This window comes from Sander lucioperca, chromosome 12 (genome assembly GCF_008315115.2).
Source record: "Sander lucioperca isolate FBNREF2018 chromosome 12, SLUC_FBN_1.2, whole genome shotgun sequence".
Taxonomy (NCBI): domain Eukaryota; kingdom Metazoa; phylum Chordata; class Actinopteri; order Perciformes; family Percidae; genus Sander; species Sander lucioperca.
This window is the reverse complement of record NC_050184.1, coordinates 28,098,284-28,126,268: the sequence shown is the minus strand read 5'-3', so window position 1 is coordinate 28,126,268 and position 27,985 is coordinate 28,098,284. Positions and strand designations below refer to the sequence as shown.

Sequence of the window (27,985 nt, the reverse complement as noted above, 5' to 3'; positions counted from 1 at the left end):
AATATCCAGCATATACATCCTTAGAGTACAAAAATGATAGTGATGTAATGGGTAGGAAGGACTTCACTGTCATACATTCAAAATATACAATTTAGGCTGAGACAGTGTATGATGGCTCAACCCCCACCACAGCCAGTTGTGTTTCTGTCAGTTTTGCTGTACATACAGTAAAGGGCTAAGTAGAATTAAAAATTAAAATTCTGTCTTGTCGGATGTTTTTATTGCAGTAGGCGGAATTTACGAGACACTGCATTCCAGAGTTACATGCCAATGGATGAAGTTGGTTTATAGAACTTTCTTCATAAGTTTTCTTCCTAGGGTACAAAGGTTTCAGTATGTTTCTCCACAATGTTGTGGAGTTCTGATAAATGTGTGTCTATCAAGTTAAAATCTCAAAGTGTAGGAATATGGGAAAGCTCTTAGCCAAGAGAAAAGTCAAGAGAAACACTTTGTGTCATAGAGTCGATGGCAAAAAATCATGCCACGTAGTGCACAATGTAGTGTCTTTTAGCTTGTCAGCAGTTCAGGACAGGCAAACAATGCTGCAAGCAACACCAGTCCTTGCCATGATGTAGGGCACATAAACACATAAACATGCCAAAGACCTAGGGCTGCCCCCTGATAGATGAAGATTTGTATTATCAGTCGGAGACCCCTCAGTCGACTGAGATTTTTTAAGTCAGTTTATAACAGTGTACGAGTTAGTGTACTACAAACTACTGTACGGGCAAACTTGTAAAACTGGAGGAACCAGAAAGCTCAATGTACGGAGAGGAGAGAAGCAACTGTTGGAAAATTATTTTCTCACTTGCACACTATGATACGGGTAAACACAATGTTGGGTAAACACAATGTTGGGCACTCATAAACAGCTCCTGATATGTGTGATATAGAGTGAACCTGTGAGTGTGAAATGTCCTCTTAACATCCAGTATGAACAGAAGGGAATGATTACAGCAAGTAAAAAATTATTAAACTATCATTTAAGTATATATCCGTTTGTGACATTTAAATATTGAATACTCAGTAGTAGTCAAAGAAGAGGTTTAGAAACAGCACAGGGGGAAACCGAAAGCCAATGATTGGAATACAGTAAATTTAGTGGTTTTAACCTTTATTTCATTTTTATTGATTTCATGGTGAGATGTTTAAGTGGGGAAGAGTTACACATCATGATTAACACTGTAAAAAGGTTGCTTTGAAAGAAGCACCAGGGGAATACCTCTTGTATTGTAATATTTACCATCCACACCCTCACACACACACACACACACACACACACACACACACACACACACACACACACACACAAACTCCCAAATTACACACGTTACGTGCAGGAGAGGAGTAACTTTAAGTACAGTAATGCATCACTCTGCAGTTACATTTGAAAACATAATGTAGTCACTAACAAGAACAAATTGCATGCATTTACAAATAGAGTTCCATTCATGATACTGTAAATAGTTTGCACATGCACGTGGCAATAGATTCATGATGATGTTCATGAAGAAATTCAACTTTTTGTTGGGTTTTGTTCACTGCGCATGATTTCTGCCTCATGTTGATTCATGATAAAACGGCATCCTTGCTGGAGGGTGGTTTCCCTCTGGCATTGAATCTTGAACTGACTATTTTGTGTCTCAGCCAGAACACGTTAGTGCATTGGAATGGGATGACTCATGTTTGCATACACATTTCAAGATACTTGAGACACCATTGCTAAGAGTTTCAACACACAATTAATTACTATAAAGTGTTTAACACTTAGGAAAAATAGATTTTAAGTTGTAATGAAAACTCCAGTGTACTCAGGGAAATATTCAAAAGATGCAGAAAATCACAGCCAGGTCAACCATGCTAAGGTTTTCCCCCAAAGAAAGGATTGCAAATGAGACAGAGAGATCTCAGGCTCTTTTTACCAACTCTATATGTGTCTAAAGAGAGTTAAATTCAGTCTTTATTAAGATTTAGTTACAAGGCATCTTTCCTCCTCGTCTTCCTCCTCTGTTTCTTCATCCCTGGTATGGGGAACAGAGGTTAGCAGCAGAGTGTCGGCATGGACTTCTTCATCGTCTGACTGGATCACGGGTGTGTCGATTCCGCCCCCGCTGGTATCGCTGGAACCCGATGATGTAGAGGACATGCGTGACTTTGAGCCGCGTTGAACTTCATCTTGCCGTTTCAAAGGTGCGCGCTCCCTGTACACAACCTCCGCATCTTCATCCTCCTCATCCTCTTCTTCGTCCTCTGTGAACAGATGCTGTTAGAACATGTCTGCACCTGTTCTATCAGTGCTACTTTTTTCAACAGGGTGCACCTGCATTAGTCAATGTTTCCCATATATAAGATTGATATGGTTGGCCCACGCAAATAGATTTGCTAACTACAAAAAAAAAACAAGGTTTCTCTGGTAGCATTTCAAAATAAAAATGCAGATTCATTTGAAAGGCTGCTGAAAAGGTTTCCTTGAAAATTAACTTCCTTGATCATATCATATGGCTCTCCTGATTTAGAGTGAAACCAGATGAGAAACCTTGATCAGATAAAAAATCTTTTGTTTTCCCATTAGATGGTTAAGCTGAAGCACAAATGTAGAGATTGCAAGAATTGTTCATAGATTCAGTAATTCTTTAAACACTGATTATAGGATGTGATTTTGATCAATCAATTCACCTAAAATGTCATACAAAACTTACAGAACCTTTTTAACCTCCAAAGAATGAAAAAGGTACTTATTTTACTTTTGCCCATGAAACCCGCTTAAATGTTTATGTACCTGTATACTTAGAATTCTACATATTCCTACACACTGATACAATACAGCAGTGTTGTGCATTTTGTCTCTGGAGCAGTTTTTCCATACAAAATAACCACACACTGTCCCAGTAACAAAATGTACAACCGTGTTTGGTTGCACCTGATGTAAAAAGAAAAAGAAAAGAAAAGAAAGTTTGATGTGCATGTGAAATGTGCATGTGAAAATGGGATGGCTTTAGGAAAGTACAGTGGCAGTAGGTCGATTGCAGCTCAGAGCACCTGGTAGTGGAGATGCCAGCGCTCCCTCATCTGCTCCTGAGCCTGAGTTGAGGAACACGTCCAGGGCCTCCTGGTCAGAGAAGTCCATCAGGTCCATCTGCTCCAGGACATCCACATTTACCTCCATAGAAGAGATACTTCCCATGGGGGCTGCATATAAGTTAAGATAGAGTTTATTAAAATTAAAAAATATACAAAAAGTATTACAAGAAATAGAAAAAAATAGAACAATAATAGTAATATATAAACACCCTTATTAAAAACAGACAGGTTATATATATATGTATATATATATATATATATATACACACACACACACACACACACACACACACAGATATACAGATATACAGATGAATAGAAATGTCCTATTGCACAGTGGGAGGTGACACAGAGTAATACATGAATAAATATGCATAGTGCAGAATATTGTAGTGTAGTGATGGCTCATGTTGCAGAATCAGCTAGCAGTGCTACATTATAATGTTGTATTAAAGAGTCTGACTGCTGCTCGTATAAAGGACCTGCGGTATATGCAGGCAAAACAAAACATAAATACACCCTGTTTAAGTCAGAGGTAATGCATGTTACCAGCATTTGAGTCAGACACCTGAATCTTTTGTAAATGTTCAGGTCTTTTTAAATGATCTTAATAAATAGTGACAATTAAACACATGCTATGAGTGCATTTTGGAACTAGGGCTGAATGATATGACAATATCGTCGCAACGTGTTAAAAATGTCTATTGCATAAATTTTTTCTATATCGTTTCTATTGTGATGTCGAAAAAAACTAGCGGTCAAACTGCGTTACGGACAAATTTTACATCATTTGGACGACGCTTTACATTCTGATCGTTGCACGTTATGTTTATTTTGCAATTAAGTTGTTAATGAAATGAGAGAATACTCCGTACTTTCCATTTGTCAAGTATTTAATTCACACAGAAGTACACAAAAATAGGCTTTACCTTCTGGTCATTTCATATAGACTATTTATTGAATTACCAGAAAACATGCTATATTGTGTGATATATATCGTTATCGATATATGAAATATCCTATATTGAAACAGAAGATATTTTAACCCTATAAACCTGTAAATAGTTTGCCAAATCTTCTTTTGAGCTAAGAAGATTTAAAACAGTTGCTGATGATCAGTAAGTATCTTTCAAAACATTTCACAACCAATTTTTTTTCTTAAAATCAAAAACACGTGAAGTATTTACGCCTCCAAGACTGGACAGTCACTTACGTTTCCTGCAGTCGACCTGCAGGTGAGCAGAGGGCAGGTAGTTGTCCACGTCATGCTGGTAGACCTCTTCAAAAAAGCGGTGTCTTTCCTTCAGCTTCAGGTGCTGAGCAGAATCATTGTCCAAAACCCGCTGAGAGTTGTCTTTCTCCGCTGACCACACAAACAAGACACGTACAAAAAAAAACATTCAGTTTAATCACTTTTTACAGATTGCCTTGGAATTCCCTTTTCTTTGTATCTGTCTGCATTTCTTCACTGAATAGGAGTTTACTCCTTTTCTGTTCTTTTACTTGTGTTTTACCCAGAAAGTATGTATATCAAAGAGGCACTGCAGCATACTTACCTTTTTCTTGATAGAAGATGGAATAAGAACTAGTTTAGAGACCATCTTGCGATGGGATCACACCAGCCGCGACACCAACTACCCCCTACTTACAGCGCTCTTGCTCAGACCACACCCATCTTTGAACTCTGCCTTTATTTTGATCTCAATTGCACACCTGTAACGTTTCATGGCTGTATCTTGCACAGTTGTTGCGCTATCACGGAGACATACATAAAAAAATATAAACACCCAAGTACTAACTGCCACTGTTTGTCTCCAGGACCACATTTTGCCATGATGACTCAAACACACACTCACACACACACATACACACACACACACACACACACACACACAGACTCACAAGGTGACACCAATACCATACAAAAGTGTTTTAAAGAAAGATCAAACGGTTATGAAGATGTTTGTGGTTGCCTTGGTATCTGGCCTGCCTCTTACAGGAATATACTGGGTAAAACTATCAAAGCTCGCAATGATCTGTGGATTTATGTCCTGTCATCTCCCATTATTAGCTGTAGGCTTTTTCTTTGTATTTGCCAAACCTCCAAACATTAAAGTTACCTGTCAAGCAACAGAATTGACAATAACTCATCTAAAAGAAAAGAAGATAATTTCAGTTTCAGTTGTCAAGATGTTGTCAGTGATTTCTAAGTTTATCGTGAAAAGAAATGTCTCCCTAAAACTCAGACCTCAATAACATGATACGCTAATTTGTGAACTAGCAGTTAGCGTTAATGTACTGTAGAGTGTCTCCTATAACAAACAAAATAATCGCCATACGTACACTGTAAAAAAAAAAACGGTAAAAAGTCTGGCAGCAAAGTTGCCAAACACTTACCGTCAAATTACAGTAAAAAACCTTACATTATTTTACAGAAAAATTCTTTTTTTAAATACAGAAATTTCCTGTAAATATTTTCTGTATTTTTACAGTCTAACTATTGTAGAATTAAAACAAATTCTTGTTATAAAACATTTCTAGAATGTTAAACAACTGTATAAATCTTTATCAAAACTAAGAAATATTGCAGAAATACCTTAAAATTACATAATTTAAATGAAAACTGCTGTTTTCATACGGTTTTCTTTGGTAAATTCACAAGATTATTCAATCCATCCACAAGAACTCCCTGTTAAAGTACAGATTCCTGGATGTAAAACACATAAAGATTATGTAAAATGACTTTCAAATACCCTCCTTTAGGCATTTATTTTATGATTATCCAATCTATTTACGGTAAATTCCTGTTTAATACTGTTTTTTTACTGTACAAAAAAGAGAAGATAATGGGATAATACCTTCCAGAAACATTGTAATAATAGTCATTACTTTATATAAACAATATTTGAGAGTATTTACAAGCAACTCTCCAATATATCGACATACTTTTACCATTAATGTATGTTGTTTACTTTAAATAAACATTCATTTATAGTTATAAAAGGCAACTCTCCAATATATTTACATACCTTTACTATTAATATACGAGGTTTACTTTATATATACAAACAAATATCCAATATATACACATAGTTTTACCATTATTGTATGGGTGTTCACTTTATATAAACATTATTTGCCCGTAATAACAAGCAACTATCCAGTATATCTACAGACTGTACCTCATTATTGTATGGGGGCTTACTTTATATAAACTGTTCTTTATAGTAATTACAAACAACTATCCAATATATATATATATATACTTTTACCATTATTGTACGGGGTTTACTTTATATAAACATAGTTTTATAGTAATTTAGAAGCAACTCTCCAATATATCTACATACCTTTACTATTAATATATGAGGTTACTTTATATAAACATTGTTTTATAGTAACTTAAAAGCAACTGTCTGGTATATCTACAGACTTTTCCTCATTGAAGTAGGGGGTTTACTTTATATAAACATTATTTGACAGTAATAACAAGCAACTCTCCATTATATGTACATACATGTTTATTTTATATAAACTTCATTTGACAGTAATAACAAGCAACACCAATATATCTACAGACTTTTCTTATAAGTGCATGGGATTTATTTCATAAACATTATTTGACAGTAATTACTATTACTAACCAATATATGTTCACAACTTCCTCATTAGTAAATGGGGTTTTGAATGTACAAAAACCAAAAGGGCTATGTAAAAGTGCAATTGCATCAACTACTTTTACACGCAATAAATATATAATGTTTTCTGCTGACATTTTACAGCATTGTCCAATCCATTCACTGAAGATCCCTATTTGAGATGTATGAGATTTTAAGATGTATCATAACCAGAAAGTATTATAGAATGACCATTTACTGCATGCTTTACAAAGAAATGCACTATTTAAACAGTGCTATCCTTAAAGTTCACATATGAATAAACTTATGGGAGCAAAAACTGTCTGGTACATTGAATTATAGCAAAAGGGGAACTATGGGCAATTTGGGAATTCATACATGTGTGTTAAAAATGTCAGTGAACATGAACAACTCTCTCCAAAATCTAAAAACTCAAATTTGTGATGTCATCTGATATAATGTCTGAAGCTTTTCCAAAAACAATGAATTGAGAAATATTTGAAAGATGACACTGAGATCACCCAGGGGGGTGTTCAGAGGTAACGGGTAGAGTTTCTGTTTCAGAAATAAAATGCTAACATAGAATAAACCTCATTTGGTTTTTTTTTATTCTACAAAATTAGTTTCACATTCATTGTCTATGAAGCAGCTTAGTAACCTGATGACATCATAGTTTGAGTCTTACATTTCTGGTTTGTGGCTTCGCCAGAGAGTAGCTCTTAATCAAAAATATCAGAGGTGAGATTAAAGACCATTGCACACCAGGGACGATTATTTCGCATGTCAATATATTTTTTCAAACTGTTGTTTTTGTCACAAGTAGTGTTTACTTATGAGGATCACCAAACAACAACACGGAGGCTGCTGTCCCAACTACAGACTGTACGTCAGCAAACTTTATTACTCCTTTCAACCTTTACAATGGCAGCATATGCCAGAAACATTCTTTCCGTTTTTACCTTTCACAATAAGCCCGAGACATATGCTACACTGTTTTGCAGAGGGAATTCAATTGAGTATTAACTGTATACTCAATTAGAGTTAGAGGAAACTCAATAAATAGCTTACAGTAGCTTAGTGTTACAGCTTTTCCTGGGACGTATCCGAAGCTAACCCCCGTCCCTCCACTCAGCAGCCTGGAAACCAGACAGGACACCTTTTGGTGCTTTTGAGGAGCTGCTGCATTTATTTGTTGTCAAACTGCAGAATCTAGCTGCTGTACAATCACTTCATATCTTCACCACTAAACGTTAACTCTCCTCTGCTCCGACTGCTCTCTCTTTCTCGTCCGCTCACACCACATCTTCCGTCACTTTCTCGCTCTCTTCAGCATCTGTCCTACTGACATTGTAGATGAGCTGGCGTGTATATCCAAACCTTTTATTGAAAACTGTCACAAATTTGCATCGCTGCCGGTGTGAATAGTTTTGATGTGAAATATTCACAGGCGATTATTTTGCATATTGGCGTCGCTTACATACATGTGCAAGTCACAAATCTTAACCTTCACCGTCTTGAACAAGTCCCAAGTCACTGTGTTTAGACTCAAGTAAGGCTGTACCAACAAAAAGGGGTGTAACAATGTTACAAATCCAAATCCGGTTTGTTTTATTTACAAGCACAGACCAGGTAAAGCAACCGTTAACAATGCAGGGGCCCATTTCAGGAAGGAGGTTTAACAAACTCTGAGTGTAACCCTGATATCTGAGTTGATTTACCCTGAGATGGAAACTCTGAGTTTTCAGTTTCAGGCAGCATGAATGGAGCCATGATACTACGATTCACCATGGTAACAACCACAAACAAACTGGTGGGCAGAAATACTGCACATACAGCGAGTTTGAACATGTATTTAGTTAAAAAAGCAACACAGCGGCTGCTTTAAAAGAGAGAATTTGCGTGGGAGAAAATTGCTGCTAGAGTAAATGCGTTAGTTCCTATATAGTGTATATCATATTTAATCATAAGTATAATATTACTGGTGAAATGGTATTGAACCTATAATCTATAAAAGTCCTAGGCCTACTAATCCCATTCTGAGGCTGCAGCACCATCATCAACAGAACTATAATTCATAATCTTATATTTCAAAGGGTTTACATCATTCACCTGCAATACTGTGGAACTCTTTTTTAATGGCTCTTACTGGTTTGTGTCCAGGGAACACTACACAAACGTTTAAAAAACGTTTCAGAGTGAGTCACACTCTTCTGACGGCGCTTTGCTACAGTAGCTTTACCAATATGCTCCGCATCACCAATGTTGTAAAGAAAACTGTTGTTTGCAAAAAAATGTAATGTGACACAAATAATGTGCTGGGATGTAGAGCATGTCCACGATGGGTGACGTTAGTGATATGAGGATGATAAGGTTATGTAAGCTACATAACTGATAGACTGGGAAGAAAAAAACGGTACCGCTCAAATAGGTATTTATCTGGAAATTAAAATGCGTCGGGGCCTCAATATCATCTCCTGACGTATGTTTAACTCCCTGCAAAGTAATACAGCTTCTACATCACCGGGATCGTCGACAAAAGGACATTGCATGTTTTGAGAAAAAAAAACGTTTTATAATCTGCCTAACATGGTTAATAAACCAACCCTGTTTTTTTATTCATGCCGATAACAAACTGCGCTAAAATGCGCCTGATACAGACTGCAATTATGAATGATGAAATGAAAGAGAGCTGTGTCAGAGGGAGGAGACTGAAAGAAGAAAACCTGTTCCCGACTAGGTTAGGTTCACAGAGTCCGAGGTTAGGTTACCTCTCTTTCTGAAACGGAAAACCCAGAATTACCCTCATCTCAGGGTTAACAAACTCAGAGTTTTCACTAAACCTGCTTTCTGAAATGGACCCGTCATTCGGTACCTCCATTAGCTGTATGTGTGTTTGTGAACTCCTTTGCTGCCTCCTTCTTAGCCTCTGCTGGGCTCCCTCTTGCTCTGGGCTATCCTTTTCTCAGCCATCTGATGCACGAGTCTTCAACTTCACCCAGGCTATTCAGACCGTAAAGCAGGTTCTCAGGCTGGCTGTGGGAGAGCTGTCTGGTCTGTTGATCCTTGTCAAACTGAACACAGAATGAGAGCCATAACATGGGTGAGAAAGATGTGGTAAGGTACAGATGATAACGTGTGATACTGTAGGGTGAACATCTATTTACTTTAGCATTCTTTATCTTCTTGATCTTCTTATCTTGGTATTCTTTCTTCCATCTTGCCTAAACAAGGATTAAAGAATTAGGGTGAGATTTGAACATTACTGTAACAGTAGTATACATAGATTTATTTGTGGAGTTTGTTCAATTCCCTGTCCATTTATTTTTATGTGGAAAGCGGGAATGGAAATATTCTCTCTGGAAAGACAGAATGGTAATGTTAAGTTGGACACACTGAATCATGAGTGAAAATAACGATCACGTTCAAATTAAGATGTTGTGGTCCACAAAGCAGACGCTCCGTTTAATGTCAAGTTGTAACTTGTTGTTGTTACAACGTGTGGTTCACCGTTCATAAAGTAGAACCAACGTAAAGTTAGTCAGCTGAGATATCTTATGTAAACTTGAGGCATAACCTAGCTAGGTGGTAACGTTAAACGGCGGGTTACCGGTTAGTTAACAGTAATGTTAACTACTAGCGTTAGGAGCAACGGAGCGTTATAACGTTTCTTCAATTACTAGTATTAGCTAGTACCCAGCAAATCAAGCTGACCTGCTAAACTGTCTAACTGTCTAGTTAACTGTTATATATTTAGCTAGCTAGCTAGCTAAAATTACGATTGGTGCATGGTTCACATTCAAGGCTAACATTACATAAGGACAGTCTTAATGTAACGTTAGCTAACGCCAGACACACTTTGAAAAGGCACATAAACGGCAAATGCTAACGTTATCCCTGCTGACATTTTAAAATTGTGAAACGTATGCAAGTGTTATCTTAACTCGTGTCCAGTTGATATCTCGTGAGGAAACTGCATGTACATAAAAAGAAAAGTATTACTTTACCTTAAGTGAAAGCTGAATGTGAATCATCGTGGAGAAGTCCTGACTCCTGCGTTACATTATTATCCACACTGTCTCTGCGTCGAGATGAGTTTGACGTTAGCACAGCCCCCCATGAAGTCAAACAATATCATTGGTCAAGATCGTCTCTGCCCAGTATGATTCAGCCAATGATTGTGCAACATTCAATTATTTGAATCTGCGCGCACTTTCCTGAAGCACATAGCCTAGACTAAAGAGACCATTTCTGTTTACATTTCTGTTTTTTCAACCATTTTAAGGTCTTACATCGCTTCACGCCCTGATTATCAATGTTCACGTTGATGCTAGAAGCCTTGGTTGAACTGTTGAGCCCTAGCATCCCTTCCCAGTCTTTCACACATTGCATGTATTGCTAAATTGAAAAAAAATATATTGCACACCAATGTAAAGCTTTATTCATACTGTGTCCTCCCTGTCTTTATTCACCGTATATTACCTCAGCCCATGAAAAACTCTTTGTTCCCTTTGACCTGTAGAAAGTGGAGAGAGGCAAAATGATTTGAGGGAGCAGTAGACTGCACAATGACCTTGCATTTTGTTGAACACTGTGACTCACTTTGGGTCTTAATATTAAGAAAAATTGTTTTAACAACAATTTTAACTTTTCAATTCAATTCAATTCAATTCAATTCAATTCAATTCAATTTTATTTATAGTATCAAATCATAACAAGAGTTATCTCGAGACACTTTACAGACAGAGTAGGTCTAGACCACACTCTATAAAGCCCCAACAATTCCAATAGTTCCCCCAAGAGCAAGCATTAGCAGTGGCTATTGCGACAGTGGCGAGGAAAAACTCCCTTTTAGGAAGAAACCTCGGCAGACCCAGACTCTTGGTGGGCGGTGTCTGACGGTTGGGGTTATGACGGTACAGGATGTAGCGTGGCACAGCAGAGCATGGGTGGACGCGGTGGACGCAGCAGGACGTAGTCGGGCATTGCAGGGAATCGCAGAGCGTAGCAGGGTGTAGCAGGTCCATAGCCACAGCTGCACCCAAGACCGTGGTCTTGGTGTCGCCCTAATCCGAGGCGATGTTCTGGGTGAAGAAGAAACATAAGGACTCCGGGGAGTAAACTCCCCAGAGCTAGGTGAGTAACAAGCACTTCTGAGACAGGATGTGCATAAAAGGAAACAAAAGAAAAGAGAGTGTCATAAGAAGGAACTTCCTCGGCAGTCTAGAATTATAACAGCATAACTAGGAGAGGCACTATATTATTGATTATACGATAGGTAAATCTGATAACTGTAAAGAGAAGCAGAGAAAAGCAGGGGTGCTGTGTCTGCAGCTATATACCGTGCCCCGCCGGTCTAGGCGTTCACTGCAACTCCTCACTCCCTAACTATAAGCTTTATCAAAGAGGAGAGTTTTCAGTTTAGTCTTAAATGTAGCGACAGTGTCTGCCCCCCGAACCCAGATTGGGAGCTGGTTCCACAGGAGAGGAGCCTGATAGCTGAAGGCTCTGCCTCCCATTCTACTTTTAGAGACTCTAGGAACCACAAGTAACTCTGCATTCTGGGAGCGTAGTGCTCTAGTGGGACAATAAGGTACTAAGAGGTCCTCAAGATATGAAGGAGCTTGACCATTTAGAGCTTTATAGGTCAGAAGAAGGATTTTAAATTCAATCCTGGATTTTACAGGAAGCCAATGGAGAGAAGCTAATACAGGAGAAATATGATCTCTTTTCTTAGTTCTTGTCAGAACACGCGCTGCAGCATTCTGGATCAGCTGGAGAGTCCTAACGGACTTATTTGAGCATCCTGATAATAAGGAATTACAGTAGTCCAGCCTGGAAGTAACGAATGCATGGACTAGTTTTTCTGCATCGTTTTGAGACAGGATGTTCCTGATTTTAGCAATGTTACGAAGGTGAAAAAAGGCTGTTCTAGAGGTGTGTTTTAGATGGGCGTTAAAGGATAGATCCTGATCAAAAATAACTCCTAGATTTCTGACAGTAGTACTTGAGGCCAGGGCAATGCCATCCAGAGTAATTATATCTTCGGCTAATGAGGTTCGTAGGGGTTTGGAGCCCAGGACAATAACTTCGGTTTTGTTTGAGTTTAACATCAGGAAATTGTAGGCCATCCATGATTTTATATCTTTAATGCAAGCTTGAAGTTTAGCTAGCTGGCTGGTTTCGTCTGGCTTGATTGACAGATATAATTGGGTGTCATCCGCATAACAGTGAAAGTTAATTGAGTGTTTCCTAATAATATTGCCTAGAGGAAGCATATATAAGGAGAATAGAATTGGTCCAAGCACTGAGCCTTGAGGAACGCCATGGTTAATTTTAGCGTAATTGGAGGGTTTATTGTTAACATTAACAAATTGCGATCGATCAGAGAAGTAGGACTTAAACCAGTTTAGTGCGATTCCTTTAATGCCAACTAAATGTTCCAATCTCTGTAAGAGGATGGTATGGTCAATAGTATCGAATGCAGCACTAAGATCTAATAAGACAAGTACGGAGACAAGTCCTTTGTCTGATGCAGTTAGAAGATCGTTAGTGATTTTCACCAGTGCCGTCTCTGTGCTATGATGCTTTCTAAATCCTGACTGAAAGTCCTCAAATAAGCTATTGCTATGTAGAAAATCACATAACTGGTTAGCGACTACTTTCTCAAGGATCTTGGAGAGAAAGGGAAGGTTAGATATAGGTCTATAGTTGGCTAAGACCTCAGGATCGAGGGTGGGTTTTTTCAGTAGAGGTTTTATCACAGCTACTTTAAATGACTGCGGTACATAACCTGTCAATAAAGACATATTTATCATATCTAACAATGAAGTGTTAACCACGGGTAACGCTTCTTTAAGTAGCTTCGTTGGGATGGGGTCCAAGAGACAGGTAGATGGCTTAGCTGAAGAGACCTTTAGCATTAATTGTTGAGGGTTTATAGGATAAAAGCAATCTAAGTATATGTCAGGTCTAGTCGTTCTTTCTAGCAGTCTGTCAGTTAAAGGTGACCCATTAGAGGTTGGGGGAAAGAGGTGATGAATAGTATCTCTAATTGTTATAATTTTATCGTTAAAGAAACTCATGAAGTCATCACTGCTCAGAGCTATAGGAATAGATGGCTCAGTAGAGCTGTGGCTATCTGTCAGCCTGGCTACAGTGCTGAAAAGAAACCTTGGGTTGTTCTTATTTTCTTCTATTAGTGATGAATAGTAGTCTGATCTGGCCTTTCTTAGGGTCTTCCTATAGGTTTTCAGACTGTCTTGCCAGTCTAAACGAGATTCTTCCAGTTTGGTGGAACGCCATTTACTTTCAAGTTTGCGCGAGATTTGCTTTAATTTACGAGTTTGGGAGTTATACCAAGGTGCTAGTTTCCTTTGCTTCATCGTCTTCTTTTTAAGGGGAGCAACAGAGTCTAAAGTCGTCCGTAGGCAGGCCGTAGCATCGTCTACGAAATGATCAATTTGAGAGGGACTAAAGTTTACATAAAGATCCTCTGTTATATTACGGCACGTTAATGAGTTTAGTGCTGTTGGAATATCTTCCTTAAATTTAGCTATAGCACTGTCAGATAGGCTTCTAGCGTAGAAGCTTTTATCTAATTTCGTATAATCGGGTAGTAAGAATTCGAAAGTTATTAAGAAGTGGTCTGATAATAAAGGATTTTGCGGGAATACTATTACGTCTTCAATTTTGATGCCATATGCCAGCACAAGGTCGAGGGTGTGGTTAAAACAGTGCGTGGCCTCATGCACACTCTGACTGAAACCAATTGAATCTAGTAGTGAGTTGAAAGCAGTACTAAGGCTATTGCTGTCAACGTCCACATGGATATTAAAATCACCTACAATAAGTACTTTGTCTGATTTTAGGACTACACATGATAAAAACTCTGAGAATTCCGATAAAAATTCACAATATGGACCTGGTGCTCGGTAGACAACAACAAATATAATAGGCTGTACTGTTTTCCATGTTGGATGCTGAAGGTTAAGAACGAGATTTTCAAAAGAGTTATAATTTAGTTTAGGTTTAGGATTAATTAACAGGTTAGAGTCAAATATGGCTGCAACTCCCCCTCCTCGGCCTGAGCCTCTAGGAATTTGAGTATTAATATGAGTGGGAGGAGTGGCTTCATTTAGACTGACATACTCTTCATGGCCCAGCCAGGTTTCAGTTAGACAGAATAGATCAATTTGATTATCGGATATCAATTCGTTTACTAGTATTGCTTTAGAAGACAGAGATCTGATATTTAGTAGACCGCATCTAATTTTCCTATCCTGTTCTATCATTGCAGTGGTAGTTGTAATTCCAATTAGGTTGTTAAGTATTGCCCCTTTTTTGGTTACCTGTGGCTGACGTGAACTGGATGCTAAATTGACTATGTTTGCAGTCAACTCCTTATTACTTAGGGGATTCAACACTTTGTATGGTCTATTGTTGATTATAACTGGAATAGTACTAGTATTACATTTTACCCTGCAGAAAACATTTTCAGATTCATTCACTTGTAAAGTGCCATTAGGATCAATACCTGGGGGGCATGAATCTGTGATATTTTCAACAGAATGTCAATACTTAACTTTCAGTGTGGTCGTTATGTTGTCAGATAGCAGCCTGGCTCCATGTCGGTTTGGGTGGAGACCATCATGTTTCAGCAGGCTGGGCCTCTCCCAGAACAAGTTGAAGTTGTCGACATAGGGAATGCCCAGGGAAGCGCAGTGGGGTTTCAGCCAGGTGTGGAGCCCGAACAGTCTGGACCATCTTTCAGCACCCTTTCTGTAGGTAGGTAGAGGCCCAGAAATGACGATCCGTTTTCCTGTGCCCATCAGGGTGGTGATGAGAGTGGTGAAGTCTTTTCGAAGTGCTGTCGACCGTCTCTCTCTGATGTCGTTTGTGCCCACATGCACGATGATGTTGTCGACCTTAGCGTGGCAGGCGAGGATGCTGGGAAGTTTGTGCTGGATGTCACGGACCTTGGCACCAGGGAAGCAGTAGACCTTGGACGGACCGCTAGGTGTAGGGGGAATGTAGAGGTCCCTGACCATGGAGCTTCCGATGACCAGCGTGGAAGTTGTTGGGTCTGAAGGGGGGCGCGCCGACTGTGTGGATGGGCCAGGATGAGCGCCGTGGGGACGTGGCAGAGAAGGGTTTCCGCAGAGCAGAGGGAACTCCTCATCGTTCATCAGAATGGTGTAGCGATTTTCTAGTCGTATAGGTTGGGCTGGGCCTGAGCGTTGTCCTGACCGCCTGCTGTGCTGCTTGCTTATACGCCATGGCTCAGGCTGGTGTGGAGTGGAGCTGGTCAGCAGAGCTGACTTGGTTCTCGGCAGAAGTCGAGGAGAGACGACAGGGACAGAGGTTGTATTAGTGCGTGGTGGGGTGAGAGTAGTGCAGGGCAGAGTGGAATCAAAACATCCGACATTAGTGTGTGTGTGAGGGGAACTTCCAATGATAATGGTGTCAAGGAACTGTTCATTCACCTTGATCTGGTGGAGAGTCGCTATTCTGGCTTCAAGTTCCACTATCTTCTGGCTGAACAGGAGGCACGAGTCGCAGCCAGGTGTACAGCTGAGGGGGGGCATCGTGTAGCTTGCTAGTTTAGCTAGTAGCAACGTTGACGGAGGCCCTCTCCAAAACCGATCCCTCTTCTTCTTCTTCACTTGCAGTTCACAAGTCAACACTTGCGGATGCTCCTGCTTGTGTTAGCAAGCTGTGGATACTCCGTTACTACTGCCAAAATATAGAAAAGAATTCCAAGGAGGCAAACATCCTAAGGGGTCCACGTCACCTCCCCGCTAGCAGACAGGCTAACTAGCCGTTAGCACAACAAATAGCTAGACGTTGGTTAACGGAGCGGAGAAGAGTTTTACAAACAACGGAGAAACTGCGGCCAGACAGGTCCGGTTAATATACAGCTAGACGATGCAAAGAGTGACTGTATTTCACTGTAGAGGACTTAACTTGCAGGACGTTAAGCAGTCTGCAGTCTGCAGCTGCCTGTCAGTTAAACAATTTTAACTTCATAAGGAAAAGAACGTGTATGCTACATATTCTATTTGAAGTACACCAAATACATTAAAAAGAGGTCTGTCCCACATGCATATTAGTTTCTGACTGTGGGGAATTGGGAAAAACTGTAAAAACGTCCCCAAATTTCTGAATTGCTTATTTTCATAACATTCACTGAGCCTTGCCTAAAACAGTTTGGAGTTTGTATTGGACGACTCCAACATTTTTAAAGTGGATTAACAGCCTTTTATGAAAAGCCTACTCCTTCAGTTTTGAAATGAAATCACAGATAATTTCTCAAATAAGCATAATGTTGCAGATGTCCATACTGTTTGTCGGTAGGCATGACTTTCATAGGAGGGGACACACTTTCCTATCATGAATTAAACTGTACGAGGGTTGGAACTAGCGGAACAAGTTAGGTTAGGTGGTGTGCAAGTTAGGCAAGCAGGTACATACTGTATTTGAGGTACTGGTGTGCATTAATATTGATTTTCCACCCCTTATAAAAGTGTAGCATAGCTGTGGCACAGGCAATCCATTTAACTTATTAATGTTACACCTTAATGAAACACACATTGCCCAATATGTGCATCAATGCCTGTGTAACCATTGCAAGTCAATGGAAATTGTAGTGTAATTTCAGAGGCAGGGGTGGTCAGATCACCGAGGTCTTGGTGAGGCATTTAAGGTACCGGACATGCATGAATATTCATTCTACCCCACATAAGAGGGAAGCTCATGCTCTGAGCTGTTTGCATGACATAGACAGGAACAAACATCAAAAGCCAGAGTGGACACAGTATGAGACATCACCGCAGACATCAGCAAAGTAAGCAGTCAATGGAAAAAGATGTTGGGCCATGAATCTGAAATAGGCCCATGGCCTCCACGGAAGTGAAATGAGGCAAGAACATCAGATGCCCCCTAAAATATTAGGATGGTGAAGATGTAGGCTTACCCAGGCTGTAGGCTGCCTGGCTCTCTGTGTACTGTATCGTCATCCTGTAGGCCTATAGGGTTGTGGGCCTATGTGATGTGAACTGTGGCTGCACGATTCTTTTGTCAACTAATTTGCCAGACCAAAACATGATTATATAGTGATGAGCATATCACAGACTTGGACTAAAATAGACATCATGTACATCCAAGGCCTGTAGTTTAGGTTGACTCTTGTCTCTTATGCATTCCCATAACTGAAGCTATGGCTTTGTTTCCACAAATATTTAGGTGAAAGAATGTTTATTTTTACAAAGACAGATCTAAATACATTTTTGGTGCAGTAGTCCTATAGCTTTTTAAGCTTGTGTGCTGCCAAGTTGTTTTACTGTTTGTATTACCATAAATATGCTTGCAAAATATTACAGTAGTGTAGTTTCTAATATAATTACATTGATCCAACTATAATTGAGAACAATTGCTTGTGGGTTTTTGCTGTGGAGTTGTTGAGGCCATGCAGTGAGGGTTCATGTCAGCCTCATTCAATGCATTAAACGGGTATGGCTGGTCCTACCTGTCTCAGTACCTCTGTTAACCCCTCTTCAAATAACTGCAAAGCTAAATACAAGTCCTACTCTAATGCTAGAATTTAGTAGACTTGCATTAAGAGACACTGGCCAGGATGAAGTTTGACAGCGATTAAAACACTAACACACAGTATGAGACCACATTGAATAAGCTAAAATGGACCCCTATACATTATACCAATATTTACCCTCTGAAGAGTCTCTGATGCATATATTGGATAGTTAATTGTAAATATTGTCAAATATTTTTTACAAAGTAAACACACAGTACATTGATGGGATAAGTCTGTAGATATATTGAATAGTTGCTTTTAATCACTATAAAGTATTGTTTGTATGAAGTAAACCTGATATATTAATGATTAAAGTACAGTATATTAGATAGTTTCTTTTTAACACTATACAATATTGTTTATATAAAGTAAACCCTTATACATTTATGGGGAAAAGCCTGTAGACATAATGAAGAGTTGATTGTAACGTTTATATAAAGTAATGACTATAAAATAATGGTTCTGCAAGTTATTATCACATATTGTTTTTTGTACAGTAGAAAACCAGTATTAAACAGGAATTTACTGTAAATTGATTGGATAATCATGTAAAATAAATGCCTAAAGCTTTTAAGATACTATTAATGGGCTGTCAAATAGGGTAATTTTACATTAATTTGACATGTAAATAACTATAAATGAATGTTTATTTAAAGTAAACAACATACATTAATGGTAAAAGTATGTAGATATATTGGAGAGTTGCTTGTAAATACTCTCAAATATTGTTTATATAAAGTAATGACTATTATTACAATGTTTCTGGAAGGTATTATCCCATTATCTTCTCTTTTTTGTACAGTAAAAACACAGTATTAAACAGGAATTTACCGTAAATAGATTGGAAAATCATAAAATAAATGCCTAAAGGAGGGTATTTGAAAGTCATTTTACATAATTTTTATGTGTTTTACATCCAGGAATCTGTACTTTAACAGGTAGTTCTTGTGGATGGATTGAATAATCTTGTGAATTTACCAAAGAAAACCGTATGAAAACAGCAGTTTTCATTTAAATTATGTAATTTTAAGGTATTTTGCAATATTTTTCAGTGTTTGTACAGATTTATACATTTGTTTAACATTCTAAATATGTTTTTTGATTACAATTCTTTTTAAATCTACAGTAGTTGGACTGTGAAAATACAGAAAATGTACAGTAGATATCTGTATTTTAAAAATAAATTCTTTGTAGAATAACATTTTTTTTTTTTACTGTCATTTCACGGTAAGTGTTTGGCAACTTTTGCTGCCAGACTTTTTACCGTTTTTTCACGATTGTTTTTTAACGTTTCTTTACATTAAATTTAAGGTTTAACAGTAAAAAAACAGAAAGAGGCCTCAATTTTACACACCGTAAAATTATGGTTTTTTTTTTGTCTTTTTACATAAAATTCAATGTAATTTAACTTTCAAGACCGTTAAGCAATGGAATTATCCTGTTAAACAACTATATTATCTCATTATATCAATTTACAGACTAAAACCTTAATTTAATGGGTTTTTTTTTTAAATAAAAGTATTTTTCTGTATTTTTCTGGCATTAACACTTAATGTAGAAAAAACGGAAAAAATCCGTAAAATTATACAGTGAATTCCAGTGAAATAACTTTTTTTTTTTTACAGTGTATTGTATTAGTAACCTGATGCCATATACAGTATTCATATACAACAGTTCTTGTTTTGTTTAGGGACTGTTCGTTTTTCATTTTCATATCTTTAGTCAAAATAGACTTGACCCTCCCTTCACCAGCAATACATTTTTCTATGACCCTCCAAAATAATTGGGAAAAAAAGTATGTCCCTCACCAATAATTTATTGATGCATTCTGTACTGATTAGCGCTTGGCAACAATGTACAGATAGCCACTGTTTTTTTTACAACCATGACATACATGACTTAACCTCTGCTTTCTCATCTTACACATCACACTCCACTATTATGGTGGCCATTTCAGTAGATTTACTCACTAACATTGTTGTGGAAACACAATAAGCATGGAAACTAAATGCACACTTCCTGCATTACTACATTACTTCAAATATAAGTTACTCCTCTAGTAAACTAGTATTCACATGAAATAAAACAATAAAACATTGAGACCATTCAATAAAGCACACTGGGTAATAACCCATATTGACAGCTGTCCCGCCTAATCAGAAATTCAAAGTTAAGTGTGTGAGTGTGCAAAGCGCTAGACTGGTCCTACCAGACTCTTGTACATTTCATTTGTACAGAGAGTCTGGCATTGACATATATAAAATGGACCAACAGATCCCGTTGCTCTGGACTGAGACCAGTGAAGGCTATTAGAAGCACTTTTCTGGTGATGGCTGAGCGTTACTGCGCAGCCTCCAACTGAGCTCGAAGACGTAGATGTGACGTGAGCAACCTGTCTGACTTCTGGTAGCTGTGCCAAGAGAAATCTCAATCATTCCGAATCTTGCAGAGACGGAGAGCGTAGGTATATGTAAGGAGATAACATGGACACAGGCTAATTATTGCTAACTAAAATGCTAGTTAACTTTAGTAATTAAACTTAAACAGCTAATGTGAGTTGAAACTGCCTGCAAGCTTCTCCTGTACTATACGTAATTTCTCTACTATGTGACAGTAAGTCCCGTGGTTAAGACACAATCGTTAGCCTATTTTTACAAAAACGTCTGCTACGGAGCCATAACGTGAGATACAAGGTAATGGAGCTTTTTATACATTGTCGTGTTTCTTTATAAATAAACAATGGACAAATAGAGTCTTTAAACGCTTCAGATGTAAAGTTATTTGCTGTCAAAGTGGCGCCAAAGTGAATGGCAGTCAATGGAATGCTAACGGGAGGTGATGGCTTGTTAGCATCAAAATGGCGCCATAGGAGCTACGCGTTCTGAGGAGAAGCTTACCCCCTTGGAGTCTGGCCACTCTCCATTGACAAGTGTTAACTTCCTTGAAAGTGGGTACTCTGTTGAAGTTTAAAACTATTGGATCTGCTCAGAGCCACTCTGGATCTGCTATAACAAATCGCTAACGTTTGGTTGTGACGTATTTCATGCGCATGTGCAACAAGAGGGGAGACCGACAAGGTTTATATTTATCATTAGCATCGCTAGCGTTAACCTTAGCCAACTCCTTCACCACTGATGGAGCGAGCTGGAAAATCAAACTTTTCCCGAACCCCGTGAGGAGGAGGGCCACGACATCATGGCCACCAAAAAAACTCAGCAAAGATTGTTCTTGCTCGGGCTTTAACTTCTCGCCATTATGGAACTACAACTCTAGCGCACGACCTCAACGTCATCATTCTCAGCCACTCCCCTCTGTTCGCTGATTGGACCGCCAAAAATTTGGCTGGAGAAAACCCAAGACTATACCGCGAACCCAGATGTAGTACTGAAGGGAAATGAAAATTAAGCGTAAGTACGTAGGAGGGCAGAGCCAGGCTAGCAAAGCGCTGCAACAATCACAACAACTATGGATTGCTGTTGTGGTCAACAACTGGAAACTTTATACATTGTTCGTCTGCTATTGAATTACTTAATTCACTTCTGAGACTTTTTTTATGTGAAAAATCAACTATGTAGAGCTCAAATATGGTCTGCTTTACGAAAATTGATGGCTAATTGCAAATTTGGTCCGACTGTGTCAGAGTTCAGAAGCTCCACAGTCTGACGTGACAGCCGGCGGGTGCCTGCCGGGGTCGCTGGCTTGCCGCCCGGCCTGTCCACCTTCACAGACCCCGCTGTGAGCTGGCTGGAGCTCTATAGGTAGGATTGGAGATGAGAAGTTTACAGGTGGCGCAGTTAGCTATAGGATTGCATTCTCAAAGAAAGCAACTCCAAACTCGTGTTGCTGTCATGGTGCGACCGAACGGTCCATTAATCATCTCCCTTCTTTCCCCTTTCAGTCAGCCCTTTCTGGGCCTCTTCTGAAGGCAAAATAAATGTTTTCATAATATTAGTCTGACCTCTAGTGGTCATGATCAAACAAACATGCAGTCTGAAAATCACTTTACAACAAATGGAGATTTGTATGAATGGCATTACATTAGCTATGTGATTAACCAAACATTTGATTGAACACTGCGGCAAATAGGTTTAATTTGAAGTAATAATTTGTGTGTGCCCAAAACTCAACAGTGCTCCCAATTGCACATTTTAACATTACAGTAAGGAGTAGTATGTTGGACTCTTATGCCAAAATCATGTAAGTTTAAATGTGCATGTAAGTAGAGATGTATCTAACTGCAACTTATACAGTAGTATCTCTGGTTCATGGATGTTGGTTGGTGTGCCAAAACAATGTTGTGTTCTGACAGAGTGGCTTTTGATTGGCCCTTGGTTCGGAGTGTGTGTGTGTGTGTGTGTGTGTGTGTGTGTTGTCAAAATGCCCCTTACTTAAGCACCATCTCTAAGCTGCAGTTACTCCTTTCTTGGTGTTTGCGGACTTATATGTATGGGCAGAATCAGAACAGAAAAGGAAGAGTCAGCTGTTGCAAACCTTCCAAATCTCTGAAGATCCCCTAGCTATGTACCAACGTGTGACTTTATTGGGATAATTTTTTTTATTTCAATACAGATATGTTATAATAAAAACAAGACAGCATCTGTCCTTAGGTCTACCTTACAGCATCGACCTCTGCCATGCTGACCAGCTGTGGTTGTGTAACCGTGCTACATCCTCCTCAACACACATTCAGAGTGATAGAGAAAGACATCTTAATATCTCTATGGCTCTGCACACATTGTGCCTTCTCCCACTGGGCTCCATGAGCTGACACTTTGACTCATGTCACAAGTTTTTTAATGTTTGTGTGTGTAAGTGTGTGCCTGTGTGTATGACTGCACTGCATGTTCACATAAACTGTACGAGTCTGTGCTTATGCATTCATGCTTTTGCGTATGCATGCATTTAGTTAATGCTCATTTTGTCAACCAGTGTGTGTAACATGTGTATCAAGCTTCCATGACTAACATGTTTATATGTCATCTGGCAGATGGATTCAGCATCTACAGACCTATACAGAGTGCTACTTTTCCTCTTGTTTGAAAACAAACACGTCTGTGTGACCCAGCCTGCCTCTTCAGACAGCCCCATCTCTGGAGACCCATGCTAGTCAATCTGTCAGTCACTCTTCCACAGCCCTGTAGGGGTGTGTGTCCACTGTCATGCACTAACAACAGCCTTTTATTCTGTCATTCAAGCTTTCTGTGGAGGCAGGAAACCACTCTGCGGTTCACAGTGATATTTCTGTTGGGAACGCAGTCAGTGATATAAAGCTTACAGTGTTGTTAAATATAAACCAGTAGTGTCCAGACATGAATGGAAATAATGTGATTGTCAGTAATATATCTAACTAGAAAAAGTTGATATAGTGAAACATGCAGAGTTTATCTTATTGCTGTGGGTACTGGTATTGGTGGCATCAGATCACCAAACCCTGAGCTACATTGGGGAATTTTTACTACTTTACTACTACTACTACTACTACTACTTTGCATTACAGTTCTGGAGACAAGCAACCAATTCTGCTTCAGTCAAAAAGATTTTCTAGCAGATTTTTGCTTCAGTTTCTCAAAGGTGAGAATCTGCTGCTTGTCCCTGTTTCAACATAAAACTAAAGATGTTTCATTTTTCGACTGTTGGTTGCACAAACAAGACATTGGATGATGTCATGTTGGGTTCCTGGCATTTTCGATTGTTTTTTGACGGAATTATTCAATGAATTGAAAAAAATAATCTGCAGATTATTCTGTTACGAAGATGATTGATTAATTACAGTAATTTGACACCCATCTGTGTGTCTTCATATTATATACACTTGTGAAATAGGCAAAAAATAGAGCTGCTCATAATCAATGAATGTGCTGATTTTTTTTCTTGATTACTGTATTTGTGTGCGTTGCGTTTATAGAACATCAGAAAACAATGAAATATGTCTGTCATAATGTCTTATGCAAAGTCATTGAATGCCTTGTTTTAATTGACCAGCACTCCATATAACAAAAAATATATAGTTTACAGTGATTTTAAGACAAGGAGAAGCACCAAATCCTCATATTGGAGAACCTGGAGTTCAAATGACCCTGCCCCCTCCCATCAGCTTAAGTGTGCAGTGCATAGATCATATGCTTAATATGATCTATGCACTGCATACTTAAAGGAACACGCCGACTTATTGGGACTTTAGCTTATTCACCGTATCCCCCAGAGTTAGATAAGTTCATACGTACCCTTCTCATCTCCGTGCGTGCTGTAACGCTGTCTGACAGATCCACCGGTAGCTTAGCCTAGCACAGAACATGTAGGTGAATGGTTCCACTAATCCTACTGCTCCAAATTGTGACAAAAGTGACAAAATAACGCCAACATGTTCCTATTTACATGTTGTGATTTGTAGAGTCACAGCGTGTACAAAAAACAACGTAACATGAGACACAGCCATATTCTAACCGTAAACAAACCGGGAACTATATTCTCAGACAGGCTTGCTGCAAAGTAAATCATTCTGCCCAAGTGCTATATTCTTCCGCCTGAGAATATAGTTCCCGGTTTGTTTACGGTTAGAAGATGGCTGTGTCTCATGTTACGTTGTTTTTTGTATACGCTGTGACTCTACAAATCACAACATGTAAATAGGAACATGTTAGCTGACCAGTTAGCTAGTGAGCCAGCAAGCTAACATTAGTGGCTAACGTTAGCAGGTTTTAGCTGCTACTATCACAGTATATTTCACATGCCAATGTCACCTTTTGGATTTTACCGGGCAGACGGGGTTTGTTGTAACGCTAGCTAGCTAGCTACTCAACGAGGCTAAGAGACGGGTGTGGGTGGGGATTGCAGGGGGACTCTCCGCGACGGCGATAATGTTCGATTGCTGTTGTCAGCAGCATGAGAACATCTCACAGCTGCCAGATCTCCCCCTTTACTTTTCTGTAATCTTAACTATTCGTTTTGTTGCTTAAACCACCTTTTGTCGGGTTAATTTAGCTAGCTAACTGTAAAGACAGCTAAACGCGAAGGGGGGAGAAATTCGGCAGGGAGGAGATTTACGGTACAAACACCGGTAACGCTAACGAAGACGTAGCTAGCTAACGGCTGGGGCTAACGGTAACTAGCTATTGCTACATGTCTCGGCTGTGTTGTCAGCTATCATCACGAATGAAGTCTCTTTGTGCCGGGGGAGTGAGGCAGGCAGAGCGGGGTGTGCTAGCTGGCTATCTATACAGCTAACGTTAACGTTACTAGTGAACTTATTCGTGGGTTAGCGCAGTGCTGCTTTTATCCATGGTCAAAACAATCATACTACTAATAACTTTATGAGCGTGATGAACAATGTTGTAACCCTATAATGTTATCCACCAAGCATTAGCTAGCATTAATGTTAGCTACTTGTCAACCAGCACATACATTGTAGTAACATTAAGCTGGATTAATATTGATATGTATCAATAAATAAGGTTTCTGCTGTATTACTGTGTTGCAAAGTGGCATGTAATTAATCACAAAATGATGCCTTTTGGCAGAAAAAGCAGTGTTACGAGTATTTTTTTCTGTGACATTGTATGATTTACAATTACTCTCGAATGTAGCATCTGGGTGCCCGTGTTTTGACGGAAGTTACGAGTAACTAGATGGTGAAAGGTTATGTGACGCCACTGACGGGCAACTAAATGAAACGTGACGTGTCTGAAAATAAAATAACAGATTTCACTGGGTTTGCCATTTGGTGGAAACATTTGGGATAGTGTAACTACACAACTCAAAAAAATATATAACATAGGTATGGTCGTTTTTAGACATTTTAATGCAGAAAAGTTACATATTGTACCTTTAAGCTGATTATTACAAACAAATAATGTGATTTAGTAATGAATATGTTTTTAAACAAAACATTAAAGAATAAGTAGTGACCACTAAAACTTTTAATTACAACTAAATCTGGGTTTACAGTGTACAGGGCAATCTGATCTCACAGAATTCCGTGAAATGAACACGGCCCCTTACTCAAAATCTGTGGCAGTTTCATGGAATCGCAAAAAAATTCCGTGATGGGCCCACGGAAGAATTCCGTGAAATGAACACTGATCGCCTAAAATTCCGTGATGGGCCCACGGAAGAATTCTGTGAAATGAACATGGCTCTTTTAAGTTAAGGAAAAGGTTGTGGGTGGGCTTACGTTTCCATGACACGCGGGACAACAACGGGACGGTTGGGTTTAGGAAAAGAAGAACGGGATGGTTGGGTTTAGGCAAACAAACGGTTGGGTTTAGGAAAAGAAGAACGGAACAGTTATGGTTGGGTTTAAAAAACCTGACACGCGAGACATGAGCCCCTGTCTCCTGGGTGAAAGTCCTGTGTTGTTTGACCCATCCACCACCCCAACCAACCTCCCTATGCGGATTTTCGAAAATCCGCGTAGGGAAGATGACGTAGCATTAGGAGCGACTACCATAGGGAGTACGCTATCGTAGTCGCTCCTAATGCTACGTCATCTTCTCATTGACTTTACATTGGCATTGTTTTCCATGGTGGCCACACGGAATTTTCACACATTCCGTGCCACCACCACGTAAAGCGGTGTTAACAGTTCATGATCATTTCACGGAATTCTGTGAGAACAGGCTGTACAGGCTGATACAGCATTGACGAGGCTTATGATGATTAAACTACACAGCTTTGCAGGCTGGCCTTATGGTTTTCTCTCTCTCTTTGTCTCTTTCTCTAAAAATCAAATTTTGCTACTCAAGTTGCCACTTGACATGCCCAACCCACGCACAAGCTCCTCTGCATGTTTCCATCTGTCTGCCCCAGCGTGGGAGAAAAACACGTATGTAAAAAGGCTGACTCATCCAGATAACCTCTGAGTTTTCTACCACCCTGCTGTGGAAGACGTAGGAGGTCCATGCAAATTGGGGTGTGAGACCCAGATGGTGTTCACAGCCTCCAAGAGGGAATCCCTCGCTTTTGACAGAGGTTATTAACGATCCTTATGTGACTGTTTAGCTCATCAAGTAAAGTATTTTTCCACTTTCAATCGCAGATAAGTTTAAGTCTCTCAAAGGCAGTCTAAAGTTAAAAAAAAAAACTAATTGTAATGAAAATGAGAAATAGTTGCATAATGAATAATGAACGTATCAACACTGACTGCCAGCAAATGGGTGACACTGATGTTTGTGCAAGTTTGTGTAAGGGTCAGTGATCACAAAGTCTGATGAAACAGTCCTGGTGTTAAACGATAGCCTGGTCCTACCAGACTCTGGTACATTTCATTTGTACAGAGAGTCTGGCCACTCTCCATTGACAAGTGTTAACTTCCTTGAAGGCGGGTACTCTGTTGAAGTTTAAAACTATTGGATCTACCCAAAGCCACTCTGGATCTGCCATAACCAATTGCTAATGTTTGGTCGTGACGTATGTCATGCGCATGTGCAGCAAGAGGGGAGACTGACAAGGCTTATATTTAGCATTAGCATTGCTAGCGTTAGCCTTAGCCAACTCTTTTACCACTAACGAAGCGAGCTGGAAAATCAAACTTTTCCCGAACCCCGTGGGGAGGAGGGCCACAACATCATGGCCACCAACAAAACTCAGCAAAGATTGTTCTTGCTCGGGCTTTAGCTTCTGGCAGCGGACTGAACGGCTTCGCTTGCATCTTTCTCCGCCGCCATTATGGAACTAGCGC

The 27,985-nt window shown here is 39.3% G+C and overlaps 1 protein-coding gene across 2 annotated transcripts in view; it reads right to left on the bottom strand.

Annotated features, from left to right (window-relative positions):
- Positions 1–1,093: 1,093 nt before the first annotated feature.
- The window catches only part of LOC116062202 (dysbindin-like), a 32,152-nt gene continuing 5,260 nt past the window's right edge, over positions 1,094–27,985 (bottom strand). Inside the window, exons 2-4 of one of the 2 annotated variants that reach the window (XM_036008355.1) lie at positions 4,295–4,444; positions 3,037–3,189; positions 1,094–2,253 (exon numbers count right to left, since the gene is read on the bottom strand). In XM_036008355.1, coding sequence (XP_035864248.1) covers positions 1,964–2,253; positions 3,037–3,189; positions 4,295–4,444 — 593 coding nt within the window. In that variant the 3' untranslated portion in view covers positions 1,094–1,963. The remainder of the gene's footprint in view (positions 2,254–3,036; positions 3,190–4,294; positions 4,445–27,985) is intronic. The other variant, XM_031316826.2, reaches the window with a different exon arrangement.